The sequence below is a fragment of the Haematobia irritans genome, chromosome 3, assembly GCF_050003625.1.
Source record: "Haematobia irritans isolate KBUSLIRL chromosome 3, ASM5000362v1, whole genome shotgun sequence".
NCBI lineage: Eukaryota > Metazoa > Arthropoda > Insecta > Diptera > Muscidae > Haematobia > Haematobia irritans.
In genome coordinates, this window is record NC_134399.1 from 52,911,447 (window position 1) to 52,930,318 (window position 18,872).

At 30.4% G+C, this 18,872-nt stretch overlaps 1 protein-coding gene and 1 long non-coding RNA gene across 2 annotated transcripts in view; both read right to left on the bottom strand.

The window, feature by feature from the left end:
* Nucleotides 1-4,551: 4,551 nt before the first annotated feature.
* LOC142228498 (uncharacterized) lies at nt 4,552-4,930 on the bottom strand. Its single transcript, XR_012720188.1, has 2 exons — nt 4,810-4,930; nt 4,552-4,747 (listed from the first exon to the last, which is right to left on the bottom strand). It is a non-coding gene; the product is annotated as an uncharacterized LOC142228498 (long non-coding RNA).
* Nucleotides 4,931-16,965: 12,035 nt separating this feature from the next.
* The window catches only part of Paics (PAICS bifunctional enzyme), a 40,623-nt gene continuing 38,716 nt past the window's right edge, over nt 16,966-18,872 (bottom strand). Inside the window, exon 6 of the mRNA XM_075302323.1 lies at nt 16,966-17,865. Coding sequence (XP_075158438.1) covers nt 17,189-17,865 — 677 coding nt within the window. The 3' untranslated portion in view covers nt 16,966-17,188. The remainder of the gene's footprint in view (nt 17,866-18,872) is intronic.

Sequence of the window (18,872 nt, forward strand, 5' to 3'; positions counted from 1 at the left end):
ATTTTTACTGGAAGTCGTTCGTTTACACCAAAAAGCCAGCAAAAGAGAGCCGGAGAAAGACTACATTTGACAATTGCAAGTTTTTGCTGGAGATTTTTTCCCCAGTAAAATCTTGCAAACCATAGCATACGTTACCAGCTGGTTGTTGACATGAAACATAGCACCAGTACAATGTACATGTTCCGCAACTACAATTGGAATTTAAAACATCAGGATTCGTTTTTTGTGTTTAATGTCTTAGAAGGTGAAATTTTGAATATGTAAAAAGTTACTGGATGCCGTCCGCGTACTTTTCAGCAATTTTAAGCAAAGATAGTAAAATACATTGCTAGTTTTTACTGGATATTTTTTTACTGGAAAAGTACGCGAACAGACCTATTGCTTGTTACGAATTTTGTATGAATACGATTAATCTTACACTTTATATAAAAACAAAATACTTTTTGAAGCAAATAAAATAAATGAAAACAATATTTTTGATCCCAGAATTGCTATAAACGATTGGGCAACATTACTTCTGCAAAGCGTCGTACGCAAGAGTATAATAAACTGCGAAAAATTATGTTATTGCTTGTTACGAATTTTGTATGAATACGATTAGTCTTACATTTTAAATAAAAGCAAACAACTTTTTGAAGCAAATAAAATAAATGAAAACAATATTTTTAATCCCAGAATTGCTATAAACGATTGGGCAACATTACTTCTGCAAAACGTCGCACGCAAGAGTATAATAAACTGCGTATATATAATAAACGCCGTCGGTAGAAAAAATATTTTACTTCACAAAATTATTTGTTTTATTTAGTAAAAAAAGCATAAAATACAAAATATTCGGAAATTTTGAATTTGTAATTTGATGAAAATTAATTAATTTCATTTGTAATCGATTTTAGTGCGAACATAAAGATTATTTCTAACGGCGTTAAAAGTTTTTTCGCATCATCTTAAATCTTCAAATTATTAGCTCGGCTTTGAACTCTTACAAAAGTTAAAGGCCGGTATGCACCTCTAGCGAAAAATTTCATTCCCATAAGAAATGCATTGCTATTTATGCTAACGAAATTTTCGGTAGCGTTCAATTTCGTAAAGGCCGGTATGCACCTCCAGCGAAAAATTTCATTCCCATAAGAAATGCATTGCTATTTATGCTAACGAAATTTTCGGTAGCGTTCAATTTCGTAAGCTGGTACGCACCTCTAATGAAAATAACAGGGTTGTCAAAAGCATATTTTGGCAGCATACATTTAATTTATTACAATCATTGTGTGCGTACAAGTTTTAAAGGGTCTGTAAATAATAAAAAATTTATTTGAGGAATATTTGGAACATATATTAACAATTTTTAAAAGCGATTAGCTGGTTTAAAATTTGTGTACACAGCCGTTTTTTTGTTGTAGACTTAAATAAATTTTTGCTACCGAAAATTTCGCTAGAGGTGCATACCGGCCTTAAGCTGGTGCGCACCTCTAATGAAAATAACAGGGTTGTCAAAAGCATATTTTGGCAGCAAACATTTAATTTATTACAATCATTGTGTGCGTAAAAGTTTTAAAAGGTCTGTAAATAAAAAACAATTTATTTGAGGAATATTTGGAACATATATTAAAAATTTTTAAAAGCGATTAGCTGGTTTAAAATTTGTGTTCACAGCCCTGTTTTTTTGTTGTAGACTTAAATAAATTTTTGCTACCGAAAATTTCGCTAGAGGTGCATACCGGCCTTAACGATAAACGATAATTGCCTTTGAATCCGTGTTTCAGAAAATGAGTTTCTTCGTATACCATTGGGAGCCACCGTGGTAGTGTTGTAAATTTTGATTACTTTTGACTAGTCGAGTAACTCGAGTAACGAGTAGTAAGTTACTTTTATAAAAAAATTAAAAAAGACATTGTGGGCACTTTTTAATAATATCTTCCTCTTTTTAAAATTTAAAAACAGTATAGAAAAGCAAATTACATTATCCGGTTTTATTCTAGTGTTATAAAATGTGGTGTTGTAGATATATGGGTCTCGTTCGAAAAAGATTTTCACCAATCATTCAAATTTTTACAGCCAATTTCGTATTCACTATTTGGTATTTTTTCGTCAGGGTATATCTAAATGGCATTGTGTATTACTGATGCTTGCAATTTGCAAACTTTTTAAATCCACCATTGACAGTGGATGAAAATATTTAGCGATCATTTTTATCGTGAGACCCAATGTTGAAATTTTCCAAAGGTTTTTGAATAAAGGTGAGTACTATGTTCGAGTTTTTCACCAAAACACTAAATTAAAAGTGCAAAAATATATATGAAGACGATAACATTTTATCAAGTCTCTTCAAATTAAGGATGGAAAAGATCCAATCTATTGATTGCGAACCACTTAATATTTCGAAATTAATTGATTAAAAAAAGTAACCGTGAAAATAAGCTGGTTTTCAGCTTGAAAACTGAACATAGTACTCAGCTTAAGCTTGGGTACCTTCTCTGAAAACAATTGGATTGAACCAGCTGAAGTCAACGACATTATTATTCATACTATTAAATTATAGCTCCCACATACACCCAAGCTCCCACCTACACCCAATGCAAATTTTTTCAAATGCAAACGTTTTTAAGAAATCATAAATTTTTCACTTTCTATATCATATATCCTTTTCCTGTTATTCATATATCCTTTTCCTGTTATTTTAACTGATAAAACGATTTTCGAAAATTTCAATTAATATTTTCCAAGAAGTCAAGAATTTTACTTCCAAACCGCCAACTTACTTACCGTCAGAAGAAAAAAACTGACATTGAAGATATTGAGTACTCTTTTACTAGTAACGAGTACTCAAAAAATTAGTCAGTAACGAGTACTTGTAATCAAATACTCGTTACTTTCCCAACACTACACTGTGGTGCAATGGTTAGGATGCCCGCCTTGCATACACAACGTCGTGGATTCGATTCCTGATTCGACCGAACACCAAAAAGTTTTTCAGCGGTGGATTATCGCACCTCAGTAATGCTGGTGACATTTCTGAGGGTTTCAAAGCTTCTCTAAATGGTTTCACTGCAATGTGGAACGCCGTTCGGACTCGGCTATAAAAAGAAGGTCCCTTGTCATTGAGCTTAACATGGAATCGGGCAGCACTCAGTGATAAGAGAGAAGTTCACCAATGTGGTATCACAATGGACTGAATAGTCTAAGTGAGCCCGATACATCGCATTTTGTATTTTTTCCAAAAACGTTGAAAATTACTTAGTTTATGACAGCAATGAAAACAACTTGTTTACTTTTTCTTCTGTAAACCATATGTTTTGCAGATTTTCATTTTTCGGCAGACAAATTCAAAAATCTTGTTTCACGGGAAACACAGAACAACCAAAAATTTTTGGGGAGAAATCAAAGGAAAGGTGAAATCTATGTGAAGGGAAATCCAGAACAAACCCGTATGTCTTAAATAAATGCTTACTATACCTCATTCATATTACACTTTCAAAATCGACTTTAACTAGATGTCAACTGCCACTTGCCTTATAAAAAAGGGATTTAAAATCCAACTTTTGTAGATTTCGAACCTAATGTGGTCTATTAGGTTTATTAAAACATGAATCAAACTCCTTTCAACAACCTTCTTTTATTTCTAATTTAAGGTGGGCATTAAATTCAAGTTTAGCCACTAAAATTCACGATTACTTTTCTTTAATAATCCATTTTAAGGAATACAAACTTTGGGAAAAATTGCTTTGGGCTACTCCCCATCAAGTTATAATGAAATCTGCGACAAATATGTTTACTGATTTATTTTCACTTTAGTGAAAAAATACGTTTTTAGCGGCTAAACTCGAACTTAATACTTACCTTTAAGTATGAAATTTGCGTGTAATCTTGTTTAGATGATTTGATACGTTTTTGTTTATTTCTACAATATTCCTTTCTATTCAAGTAGTTTTCATATTACAGCATTACTCGCCATATTTTGATCCATTGTAATCTGCTAGAAGGTATGCCTGGGGAGAAGTACTTTCTTCCTAGGACATGCGTATGTAAATGTAATCCGGAGCGATGCCAATTAATAAGTGGCTATTATCTTCTAAACAGGCTTAACATACCTAAAAGATTACCGCATTCATTTAATGCTTACCCAGCAAAATCTCTCATTACCCGGTAATCTTGTAGGTAAGCCTATTTAAAAATTAATAACCACACCCAGAAAAAAGTGACCCCTTCTTTAAGTTAAAATGAACTCATTGTGAAGAAAGTTGAACTTCGTATAGCGCCAAAGCCATTTTTATTTGTTTGAACGATGTGATTTTCGTAGAAATTAGGAATAATGTATTCCATATATTAGTTAACATTTTCCTATATTTATGTACCACTATACTACAGAATGAAAAAATTTAACTAATTTGAATTCATATATGGAATGATTTTATTGACATTTTTTCATTCATTTGGACAAATCTTACACATTTGTGGTAAAACTTTTACTTCATAATTAGAACTGCTTACCTTCGTTTTTAAATACAATTTTATTTATTTCTATAAGCAACTTTATCTTCAATAAAAGACATGTTTTATTAATATATTGAATATATTTATTAAGAATCAACAGCATCGAATCTCTTTGAAATATTAGTTTATTATTCCACTATTTCCAATTTCCGTGTGATATTATCAACTGTAAAACGCACTTTTTCTTCTTCTTGTACTTTTCACTTTTAATAAGTTGCTGCCTAACGATTTTGTCCTCCTTTTACAATTTCAATACCTACAAATATAAAAAATCATAAAACATTTTTGTTGCAAAAGGTTAGCGTCACTGAATATTACCTGATAATTGAAGATTCCAAAATGAAGACAAATGAAAGGGTTGTTATTCTGCTGGTGTTTTCTTTCTTTATACACTATCACGAACATTGATAGATTTATTTAAAAAAAACGAAAATTTTTCTCACTAATTTAAAATAACAAATATTTTATATATTTTATTTGTTATTTATTATATTATTTTACCATATTATTTTTAACAATCTCTCCGAAACAACGCGATTCCAACTAAAAAACAACCGACGCGCAAATATATCGATTACACCCACGCGCAAACACATCGATTACGATGACAGGTATCGATTACAGGTAGACAATAGAAATTTAGGAAAATTTCCTATATTCTAACAAGTGTGTTTCCTTAAGTTTTTAAAGGATTGCATACTTCTTAGTACGAACGAACTAAAATATTTTTCTATGCCAAGTGTTGTTCGTATGTATGAAAAACTTTCTATTATAAAGGAAGTCGCAATTATCATTTTATAAGAAATTTTACTAATTTTGAGGAAACTTGGTTTTAGTTCGGTTTTTGTTTATTTTTACGAATGCTTTGTTATCGGTGAATAAAATTTTCTTTTTCAGTAGTAAATTCTTATACCCAGCGAAGAAAATAGTATGAGTAAAATTCCATGCCTTATTCTAGTTAATGAACTATTCCTAACTGCTTACAGTTTAGGATTTTTTTACTGAAACGAGTAAATTTTATTATTTTTCACAAAAAATTACCTTAATGGAAATAAAATGGATAAACTATATTGATGAAAAATTTTTCCTTTAGTTTCAAAGGCACTTTTTTCTGGGTGCACTTATTAATTGGCATCGCTTCGGATTACAGTTACATACGCATGTCCTAGGAGGAAAGTACTTCTCCCCAGGCATACTTTCGGCCACAAAATAAGTAGTGCATTGAAAGCATAGAATCACCTAATACGTAAAGACTTATTCGTAGACACCAAAGCTTGCAAAATAGCCACTTATTGTCTCAGGCAACCAAATCTCGAAAATATTGATTTCTATCGCCGATTACAATGGATCAAAATATGGCGAGTGATGCTGTAATAGGAGAACTACTTGAATAGAAACGAATATTGTATAAATAAACAAAAAATGTAATAATCTAAATAAGATTACGCGCAAATTACTTTCACACTTAAAATAGAAATAAATGTAGGTTGTTTAAGGGAGTTGGATTCGTGAATTTCGTTATAATATATCCAATCGCCAATTCACATAAGGTTCGAAATCTACTAAAATTTTAAGTCTCTTTTTTATAAAGCAAATGGCATTTGAAATTTAGTTTAAGCGCATTGGAAGTGTAATGTGAATGAGGTATAAGAAAGCATTTATTTAAAACATAATATGATAATGTCATTAAACAAAATTATTATGAAATATTTGTGACGGAAAAAATCTTCAGAATTACCGTTACATTACATCTTCTTTTTGATTTTTTAATGTAAGTGCTCGATTATGTGAATAATTATACCTAATGGTACCATCATTTATTATATTTTATTAATTCGTTAACTACAACTGCCTAAAAATTTGAGAATAACAATTCGAAAATTACCGAGAAGTATTTCTTTTTGTCATTACAAGTTAGTCATTATAACTCGCCGCAATGTAATGTAACGTGTAATGACATCTTTACTCCTGGTAATGCCAATTGTAATGGGATGTGGTTACCTAGTTTTTGCTGGGTATCTAGAGCATGTAATTGCCGCGACAACCATGTATTTTGTCTTTGTAAAAATAGTTTCGAGCGGAGAAAAATGTGGCAATAAGCATTTGAATGGTTCTCAAATACTACAAACCTGTTCTATCATTTAAATGATAGAATTTGAGACCATTACATGGTCGGGAAAATCATGTACATGACCATCAATTTTTTTACTCTTTGCAGAGAAAAAAGTATTTTTATAGGTTACGTATAGACATGTCTAGAACCATTACATTGCCATAAAGACCATGTACATTGTTTTCGTGACCATTTAATTTTTTTGCAGCGAAAAGAATTTTATAAAAACATTGAGCAGGTGCACACGATTTTCATTTTGCGAGTCAGTCGTGTGTTGATTGTTTCTTGGAATGTGCGGAGAATACAGAATTACTGTGTTTTGTGTTAATTTATTTATTCAGAAATGACACGTGGTTTTATGTGAACACAAAAAAAGGAAAGTGTAATTGAAAGAAATTTACCTGTTTTTTGTTCTGCATTTTGAAATATGTTACCATTTATTTTTATTGGCAGTTACGACGCAAATATGGAATGATTACTTATTATTGAATTATTATTAACCTAACCTATCCTAGAGTGTATAAATATATGTGATGTTTGTTTGCACAACATTATAAATACAAATAAACAATGAAGTAGTTTATAAATAGATAAAAATAAATAAATTTAATTTTGTGTTTTCTTTTCTCAATTGGCGTTCTTTTTTCGACGACGAAAACAGTTTTTTTTTCATAAAGATCAAAACATTTTAGGTTGTGACCATGTTATTTTAACTGGAAGAAACACATTTCTGACTAATACCATAACATTTTAGTTCGTGACCATTGTCTTTTAATGGAAACCAAGTTTTTGTTATCAATATAATAACATTTTAGATGAGGACAATTTTATTTTTTTAGAACCATATTCACTGAGCCAACATGGTTGCAGGTGAAAATGTTACATGGTTGTCGCAAAAATAGCTCCTATCATATTATTTTGCTCTTCGAATATGATTGTGACAATCATGTTTCTTCTCTGCGTGTATAGACATGTCTAGAACCATTACATGACCATAAAGACCATGTATATTGTTTTCGTGACCATTTAATTTTTTTTGCAGCGAAAATAATTTTATAAAAACATTGAGCAGGTATACACGATTTTCAATTTGCGCATCAGTCGTGTGTTTATTGTTTCTTGGAATGGACGGAGAATACGGAATTACTGTGCTTTGTGTTAATTTATTTATTCAGAAGTGGCATGTGATTTTATGTGAACACAAAAAAGGAAAGTGTAATTGAAAAAAAATGAACCTGCTTTTTGTTCTGCATTTTGATATATGGTATAATTTATTTTTATTTGAAGTTACATGATGTCTGCATTGGTACATTTGATGGGCACGAAGTAAATATGAAATGATTACTTATTGTTGAAATTGAACCAAAATAGAATTTGTAAAAATATGTGATGTTTGCGTGCACGACATAGTAAATACAAATAAACAATGAATTTGTTTATAAATAAACAAAAACAAATAAATAAAGTTCATTGTGTGTTTTATTAAGTGGCGTCCTTTTTTCGACGACGAAAACATTTTTTTCATAAAGATCAAAACATTTTAGGTTGTGACCATGTTATTTTAACTGGAAGAAACACATTTTTGACGAATACCATAACATTTTAGATCGTGACCATTGTCTTTTAATGGAAACAAATTTCTTTTTATCAATATAATAACATTTAGATGAAGACAATTATATTTTTCTTAGAACCATGTTCACTGAGCCAACATGGTGGCAGGTGAAAATGTTACATGGTTGCCGCAAAAATAGCTCCTATCATATTATTTTGCTCTTCGAATATGATTGTGACAATCATGTTTCTTCTCTGCGTGTAAGAAGTTTCCGAACTGCCCTCGATAGTCATATCCTACACACCGAAATTGTATTAATTCCGCAAAATCGGTTAAAATTAAGTTCACCCCCTATCGTGGCGAGATCTAGCCCATGGCCAATATCCAATACTAAATCGGAAAATTTGTGGTATACCCATTTGTTTTTCAGCAGCCAATTTTTTTGTTTTTCTCCGACGAGGCTAAGATTTTATCACATTTATTTTACTAGTTTTAGCCATCCACGCAGCTGTGAACGAAAAATAAGAAAACCATAATTTCGGATATATTTGCGAATTTATTAAAAAACACATTAAGCACGAATTCATAAAATGTGCAGGTAATGTGGTACACCATAATGTAGATTTTTTTGTTAAAAAAAATAAATGAAATATATTTATCGCAATTGCATATATTTTATGCTTATTTACTACTCGTCAGTTATTTACATCCGAATTAATAAATTGAAAACATACCTTCACACAAAATGAAATGATTAAGAACCAGTGATGCCAATTTGGTGGTTTTAGCACTAAATTTAGTGCTTTTTGATTTCCAAAAAGCACCACATTGCCTTTTTAGTGCCTTTTCAAAAAAAGCACCCACTTGGTGCTTTCTGGCATTTTCATTTAGTGTTTTTTTCAATTTGAACAGTATTATGTTTAATTGACGATATCTTTTCATACAGATTAGACTTTCAAAAGCTTAAACTCAACTACATTGCCAAATGTAGAATCTGATGGTTATTAAGGTGGTATAGATTCTTTATTTAATCAATATTGGTACTTAGGGTATTGTTTAAAACCAATTTGGCGCAGGCATTCTTATACTTATACCTGGTCATAGGAATTTTTGCTGGGAAATGTCTAGCGACGAGTGCCGAATTTCTGAATTTGATAAAGATGTACTTAAAAACGTTTGTTTTAAATTAAAAAAGCACTCATAACTGAAATAAATATTAATATTTAATGTCGGAATAATGTTTTTCTACTCTAAAAAAAGATATTACTGACCAAAATGAATTGGATAAAAGCATTCAAAGTGATCAAGGTGTACACTTGAATAGAGGTTCATAATTTCATAAAATTACAAATGCGTCAAATCAATATACGAAATCTGCTATAATACATCTTAGGAAGTACATTGAATTTTAGTAGGCTTTAGTAGTTTTTGAGGTGGGAGGTGGTATGTTAGAATTCATAATGAAGTTTTGGTGCTTTTTGCCTTCAGGGAGTTGGCATCACTGTTAAGAACCACAAACAAAAACATTCGAGCACGGGTAAATGTGAATTCTTTCAACTGGCACAAAGAAAGAGTTGCAATCTGACCTCTGATTTCTTCATTCTCTGACAGCCACAATCTATTCAGCTTGGTTTAGTTATTCGTATGTTGTTAGATAGAGAAAAAAGCTACTGTACCACATTACCAGCCTGTACCACATTTACTGCATTCACCCTACCTCTAATTCATATCTATCTCCCGATAAATCAGATTTAAATATTTCCCATATTTATACCCTGCGCCACACTGTGAAACAGCGTATTATAAGTTAGTGCATATGTTTGCAACACCCAGAAGCAGACACATGGCAATAATGCTCAGGTCCAATCCCTGAGTCGATTTAGCCATGTCCATCTGTTTGTGAACACATTTTTGTAATCAAAGTCTAGGTCGCAATTTTAATCCAATCTACATCAAATTTGGCACAAGTATGTGTTTTGGGTCAGAATAGAACGCTATAGATACACAGAAAAAACTGAAGCAAAATAAAAATCAATTATTGGCATAATTGAATGAAAAAATTATATCAAATACGATTTTTATTAAGTCAAACATGAAAATAATTGGTTGAATGAAAAACTGGCAAAAATATCAAAATTCACTGGTAATTGAATTCACAACACATCAATTACTATGTTCAATTGGACCAAGTATAAAAGTTATTGATTTAAGTATAATGCATAATTGCCTGATAAAACTGTATATGACGTTGCTACGTAACGAAAAATAAATTAATACAAACAATAAAATGTCATTTATTGTTATTATTAAGAATCTTCTTAAGAAAATGGTCGAATTTACCCGCAAATAAACCGTGGTATCGGTACCGCGATTCGAAATGTTAACATTTACAACATTTTTGGCGCACCATATTGTATTTTTATCGCAGGTAAGTACCTTTATCTAAATACCAGTTTTTTTGGTCAAGCGCGTTTTTTGGAAACTACACTGAAAGAATTCTCTTCGTAAAAATGAAAATTTTCATTGTGAGTCTAACCTGTGACGTGTTGGTAGAATTCTTTCTCTCTCTCAAGCACATTCAAGAAATACTCATGTACGTTCACGCAAACAGAACTTTTAAAGACTATTAACGGTTCACAACAATTTTTAGACTCACGAGAATTCTCGTGACTTCGACTATTAGTCGGGATCACGACGAAAGTATCACAGCACAAACTTTTACTTTTACTATGGAAAGTTAATTTAATATATTTAGTACATATTTCTACGTTCGTAAAATTTTTAAAATTCGCTGAAAACTTTAATAAAATATGTAAATGATTTCTTTCGTTGTATAAACTTACACACATCCTGAATTGGGTCGTTTAAAAACTTGCGAATAAGCTTTGGAATATATATACAATTACATTCTTTCTATTTTGTTTTTGCAATTAGTTCGTGTACACGTCAAATATAATGGATATAAGCCGACTGTCAAAAATATGTGGCCTAGAGGAAAATGTGTTTACTTCGAAAACGGGGATTTCGAGCATTTCTTCCCAGCAACAGAAGGTAAAATCATGTAAAACTTTGAAATATTTTCGAAACTTTGAAATGAATAGATGTTTGTATTACAGAAGAGCAGGATGCCTAAACAAATCGCATATAAATGAGGAAGATTTGGGAAATTCCAGCAGGTGGTACAGATAATTCAAAAACTTTGTGAGTTAGCCTGTTAAATACGTCGTTTATAATGAATATTCTATATTTTTATACCAAACATGTACTTCGCTGTATTTTCAATTATACATATTTTCAGAATTACTTTTTTATAATAAAATGCATAAAATTTTTTTCAGAGTGTATTTGTATAATTTTCTTAAATTAATATAGATTATATAGTACAAAGATTGTATTGATTAACATCGTAATAAACACAATTACGATAGTAATTGTATAGGTTACAAAATTCTATAAACATTGTACTCAGTTCAATTACGACTGTAATTGAAAACACTATATACTTCAAATACTAATGTATTTGGATTGAGTACTATGTCATTTGAATATTTTGACAAATTCCAATTACATTTATACTCAACGCAAATATTACTTCATTTGAAAATAGTTTTATGACAACCTTACAATTTGGGTAATTGGATTTACAATTTTCGTCATAAGCTGAAAATCAAATACAAAAATAATTGAATTCACAATTTTTGTATTTGATTCAATTATTCACTTTTTTCTGTGTATTGAAAGATTTCATTTCAGTTTTAGATATAGCTCCCATGTATATCTTTCGCCCGATATGACGTAAAGTGTGCCAAATTTGGTTTAAATCCGTTCAGATTTAGATACAGCTCCCATATATATCTTTCGCACGATTTAGATTCATATGACCACGGAGACCAATGTTTCACTCCGAACACGCAGAGAAGAAACATGATTGTCACAATCATATTCGAAGAGCAAAATAATATGATAGGAGCTATTTTTGCGGCAACCATGTAACATTTTCACCTGCAACCATGTTGGCTCAGTGAACATGGTTCCAAAAAAATAAAATTGTCCTCATCTAAAATGTTATTATATTGATAAAAAGAATTTTGTTTCCATTAAAAGACAATGGTCACGAACTAAAATGTTATGGTATTAGTCAGAGTGTTTTTTCGAGTTAAAATAATATGGTCACAGCCTAAAATGTTTTGATCTTTATGAAAAAAACTGTTTTCGTCGTCGAAAAAAGAACGCCACTTCAGAAAAGAAAACACAAAATTAAATTTATTTATTTTTCTCTATTTATAAACTACTTCATTGTTTATTTGTATTTATAATGTTGTGCAAACAAACATCACATATATTTATACACTCTACACGCAGAGAAGAAACATGATTGCCACAATCATATTCGAAGAGCAAAATAATATGATAGCAGCTATTTTTGCGGCGACCATGTAACATTTTAACCTGCAACCATGTTGGCTAAGTGAACATGGTTCTAAGAAAAATATAATTGTCCTCATCTAAAATGTTATTATATTGATAAAAAGAATTTTGTTTGAATGAAAAGACTATGGTCACGATCTAAAATGTTATGTTATTCGTCAAAAATGTTTTTCTTCTAGTTAAAAGAACATGGTCACAACCTAAAATGTTTTGATTTTTATGAAAAAACGTTTTTCGTCGTCGAAAAAAGGACGCCACTTGAGAAAAGAAAACACAAAATCAACTTTATTTATTTGTTTTTATTTATTTATAAACTAATTCATTGTTTATTTGTATTTATAATGTCGTGCAAGCAAACTTCACATATTTTTACACACTCTAGTTTGGTTCAATTTCAACAATAAGTAATCATTCCATATTTACTTCGTGACCATCAAATGTACAAACGCAGACATCATGTAACTGCAAATAAAAATAAATTATACCATATATCAAAATGCAGAACAAAAACCAGGTATATTTTTTTCAATTACACTTTCCTTGTTTGTATTCACATAAAACCACGTGCCATTTCTGAATAAATAAATTAACACAAAACACAATAATTCCGTATTCTCCGTCCATTCCAAGAAACAATCAACACACGACTGACGCGCAAAATGAAAATCGTGTGTACCTGCTCAATGTTTTTATAAAATTCTTGTCGCTGCAAAAAAATTAAAAAATTAAATGGTCACGAAAACAATGTACATGGTCTTTATGGCCATGTAATGGTTGTAGACATGTCTATACGTAAACTATAAAAATATTTTTTTCTCTGCAAAAAAGTAAAAAAAAATTGAATGGTCAGATACATGATTTTCCTGACCATATAATGGTCTCAAATTCTATCATTTAAATAATAGAACATGTTTGCGGCATTTGAGAACCATTTAAATGCTTATTGCCAACATATATTTTTCTCCGCTCGAAAATTATTTTTACAAAGACAAAATACATGGTTTTCGCGACAATTACATACTCTATATAAGCATTAAATGGATGCGGCAACCATGTCCAAACATGTTTTTTCTGTGCGTGTAGGATAGGTTAGGTTAATAATAATTCAATAATAAGTAATCATTCCATATTTGCGTCGTGCAAATGAACCAAGGCAGATATCATGTAACTGCAAATAAAAATAAATGGTACCATATTTCAAAATGCAGAACAAAAAACAGGTAAATTTCTTTCATTACACTTTCCTTTTTTGTGTTCACATAAAACCACGTGTCATTTCTGAATAAATAAATTAAAATAAAACACAGTAATTCCGTATTCTCCGCCCATTCCAAGAAACAATCAACACATGACTGACGCGCAAAATGAAAATCGTGTGTACCTGCTCAATGTTTTTATAAAATTCTTTTCGCTGCAAAAAAATTAAATGGTCACGAAAACAATGTACATGGTCTTTATGGCCATGTAATGGTTCTTGACATGTCTATACGTAACCTATAAAAATACTTTTTTCTCTGCAAAAGAGTAATACATGATTTCCCCGACCATGTAATGGTCTCAAATTCTATCATTTAAATAATAGAACATGTTTACGCCAGAACCATTTAAATGCTTATTGCCAACATATATTTTTCTCCGCTCGAAAATTTTTTTTACAAAGACAAATACATGGTTTTCGCGACAATAACCTACTCTAGATAAGCATTAAATGGATGCGGCAACCATGTTCAAACATGTTTTTTCTGTGCGTGTGTTTTTTACTCTTCAATCATTATTGTTGTTTTTGATTTCAGCTTAATACCATGCATTGACTATAAGTGTAGCTTAACCAACAGAGGAAAAGTATGCTTGTCAAATTTATTTGACTGCAAGATGCTTGGATGTTGTAGCAAAACTATCAACCAATTATCAGAATAAATTCGGGTAATTCACTCAACCCAAAGTGAACTACACGTTATAATTATATACATAATTTTTTGGCGTACACTGAAAAAAATGTTTTTGTAAGCACAAAGATTTCATGTCCTTAAATTACAAATGTCATTTTTGAGATACACTTCATTGCTATAAAGATTTTTACTTGACTAAAGGAGTTATAATTAGGTAATTTGAATATAAGATATTCATTCTTAAATGAAAGAACTAATTACAACTTGCCTTTAATAATTCTAAAAAAAAATCTTCAAAGAAAAGAAAATGACAAACGATGTTCATTTGTCCGAAAGTTCGTTTGTGGAGGAAAGAATTATTTTTTGTTATTTACGCCTAAAATAACAAATTTGCAAATAAAATTTATTTTGGGCGTAAGTTCGGAAAAGATTCGAAACACTGTAATAAACAAATAACATTTTCTACACCCGTTTATGTGGACCATTATATATTATGTACTTAAATCTGTGAAAATCTTTTAATATTGTATTATAGATCTTTATGGACATGCAAAGGCCAAGGGAAGGTCAGTTACAATTGAAATGGAAAGGAAATCGGATATGTGGACCATTATAGAAACTTTCTTATCTATGAAAACCACTATAATTTCATATCTTTAAAATACAAATGCAACTTTTGCCTAGCACAGAAGACGAATTTCTCTGGTACAAGTTTTTCTTACTTGACCAAAAGTTGGGTGATTCAACTTGAAAATGGGTATCTTTTTATTAAAAAATCTTGGACGAATGTCAATTTGTCACAAACGGCTGAACTAAATCTTCAATATTAAGGAAACAATCCTTAATATCAATGATTCTTTGTAACCTGTCTATAAACAAAATCGTAATAAAAAATAGAAGATGAAGTCGAGTATTAATTTTGAAATTGAAGTTATTGTTAACATGTTTTTTAAAGACTTCGATACCACATGTTAAAAAAGAGAATTAAATGAATTCAAAGTTGTTTACTAGTATCAAATACGCCGTTTTCAATGTAATTGTCCATCCATTTATTGCTTGATACACTCAAAAAAAGTGAACCCTCTATTTCACTAAAGCCAATTTAACTTTCTTTCAGTTCATGGAATTATTATATTTGAAGAAAGTTTCCTTTACTCTAATAATTTTTTGCGTACGTTAGTTAAATAAACTAAACAAATGGAAAAAATTATTCACAAATGAAGCATAAAGATTTACTAAATTCGAACTTCTCACAAAATAGTTCATTATTTCTTTTAATCTGTAAATTTTACTACAAGTGCGCCCATCTTGAACTTCGTATGACACTACAGACATTATTGTAATTTTTAACTCCAATTGTTTTCCTTTAAACTACAAAATTTTATTTAAAAAGTGAAAAACTAAATAATTACGTCAAAAACATTTTCTTCAATTTGTCGAATAATATTTAGTTATTTTTGTGATATCGGCGTGATGTCAGCATTAGTAATATCGTTCAGATAAAGTTTTCTAAAAATTCGTTTTGTTGTTGTTGGTTTTTTTCTTTAATCATTGTTGTTGTTTTTTATTTTTATTTCAGCTTAAAACCATTCATTGACTAAATTACAAGTGTAGCTTAACCAACAGAAGAAAAGGATGTTTTCTAAAAATAATTAAAATTTTCTATTTTTCAAGTTTTTTAAATGGAAAAAATTTAAGCAAAATAAATATAGCTCGATTGGTCAAGCTAGTGTGTCCTCCGAGAACCATCAGAATGTATAGTTATGTAGCTTAATTGATATCTGGGAAACTAAATTTTACACCAGTTTTCATTTATTCTTATTTAAAATTGTTGTCTCAGCCAGCAAAGTTTGTCGAGGGCTCACGGGTACCGTAAACAAAGATTTATTTGCTTTTAAAGAAACATCTTTACAAATAGGATAAATCTTCGTTTGTCTCGTTTTTTCGTTTTGGAGGAAAGAATTATGTTTTTGTGTGTAGACAAATCAAGATGATCAATATATAAAATTGATAGAATGTTTTCATTATGATCATATAAAAACGGTCTGATGTAAACTGTATAGACTTGTATCTATCTGACACAAAATGTAGAAAATCGAATGATGATAGCATATTCTAGAACAAGCTTCCGCTTATTCCAAGGAATATGTTTTAGCCCTTAACGCTGGTTTAAGTTCGCATTATCGGGCGAAAATATATATAATTTTATTCTACTTTTACTGATTATTTTTTGTTTTTTGACGAACGAAATTTCAGATAAGCAAAGTTTTTTTTGACACTAAAAAATGTGCTTTAAGAGCCAATAAAAAAGTTTAAAGACAATCGTTGAATCACTTACCTATTTTTAGCTCTGTGACAAGGGACCTTCTTTTTATAGCCGAAAGTCTCTCAATTTGGGCACTGGCAACACAGGTTGATTTTTTAAAATTATTGTTTTAAACTCCTCTACAATTGAACTTCTCAATCAATTTGAAGACCTTTCAAAAAAGTATTTTTCAGTATGCATTTTTATTCGAATATAAACGATATAATTTCATTTTTGAAAAAAAAAAAAAATAAAACAAACAAAACTGTTCTATACATACACTATGTGGGAACAAGTGTTATGTGTTAGTACATGCATATGCTAAATATACTAACAAAAATTGTAAAATTTTTAACACATGATTTTAATGGCACATTGAATAATAGACCCATGGTAAAAGAAAGAAATTAGGCATTGCGAACACCGCGAACTTCTTGGTCGCCCTTCTTCAATGTAATGAAGTTATGCATCTGTTTTGTACGCAATTTCGCCCAAATCAAGTAATTGTGAAGACCCAATATTTGGGCTGCATGGAGGGCAGCCGCTTCTGGATACAAAACTGTTGGACAGCCTAAACCGGAAGGAACATTTAAACTGGACCAAACGTCAACTTGCATATTTTCTGCTTTAACTGGAGGACAATTAATAACAGGATATGTAGTACTACCCGAAAGCACGGGTCCCAAGCCATTGGACCGGCCAGCCACAGCAATAAATACCAGATTGCTCATGACACTCTCGTATTCACGCATTACACGCAAGGTCTCTTCGGGAGCTTTGTGAGCTGATGTAACGCGCAATTCCGCATTTAATCCAAACATTTTACAATAGTCAGCGATCTTTTCGCAATGAGCTTTATCGGAAGCACTTCCCATCATGATTACCACAAGGTGATCATTTTTTGGTATAATGTCCTTCAATTGTTCACTCGTCCATATGTAGTTACGTTTTACTGTGTCCAGAGACTCATCGGTAACAGTAACTAATTTGCGATAGACATCCTTATCGACCATTAGACGTTTGTCTCCAGCAGGCCAAAGTCGCCAAGAGTCAGAATCGATGATATCGGCCAAAACAATATTACCTAAAAGAAAAAATCATTCAATTATTACAGCTTTTGAAAATATTTCCAATTAAAAATTTTATTGAAGTAGAAAACGCAATCAATTAACCCATTACCATTCTCTGTCCCTATATGAGTTTAAAGCCATACAACCAGCGTTGCCACAATTAATTTTTATTTTGGACCAACATTTTTCCAAAATTGGACCAAAATTCGTACCAGCGGACCATTTTTCAAAATTAAATTAATATCATTTATCCACATTTTCATAAAGCTCCGTTAGTGTTCCGTTAACTAACCAACTTTTAAACCGTATTATAGACGAAGCTGTCATCCTGCCTTTATATTCCATAGGCCAGTTAGGAACTTAACTAACGAAAAAATTTCAGTTAAAGTTAACCGGAGAGAAGATATTTGCAATTTACTTTCTGTTAACTGGCAGTTAATGCCTAACGAAGCTACATGAAAATGGCCGTTAATAGTTAAAAATTTTCCACAATTTTATTCGATAGAAACAACGTTTTATTTCTATTCAAAATTTTCATATCTATTTATTTCTATAGAAAATTTTGTCAAAATTTTATTTCTATAGAAAAATTTGTCAAAATTTTATTTCTATAGAAAATTTCGTCAAAATTTTATTTCTGTAGAAATTTTAATCAAAATTTTATTTCTATACAAAATTTTGTCAACATTTTATTTCTATAGAAAATTTTGTCAACATTTTATTTCCATAGAAAATTATGTCAAAATTTTATTTCTATAGAAAGTTTTGTCAACATTTTATTTTATAGAAAATATTGTTAAAATTTTATTCCTATAGAAAATTTTGTCAAAATTTTATTTTTAAAAAAATTTTGTCAAAATTGTATTTCTATATGAAATTTTTACAAGCTTTTCTTCCTGTACAAAATTTTTGCATAATTTTGTATCTATTAATTTTTTTAAGTTTATTTCTGTACAAAATTTTGGCAAAATTTTATTTCTAAAGAAAATTTTGTTAAAAATATATTTCTACAGAAATTTTT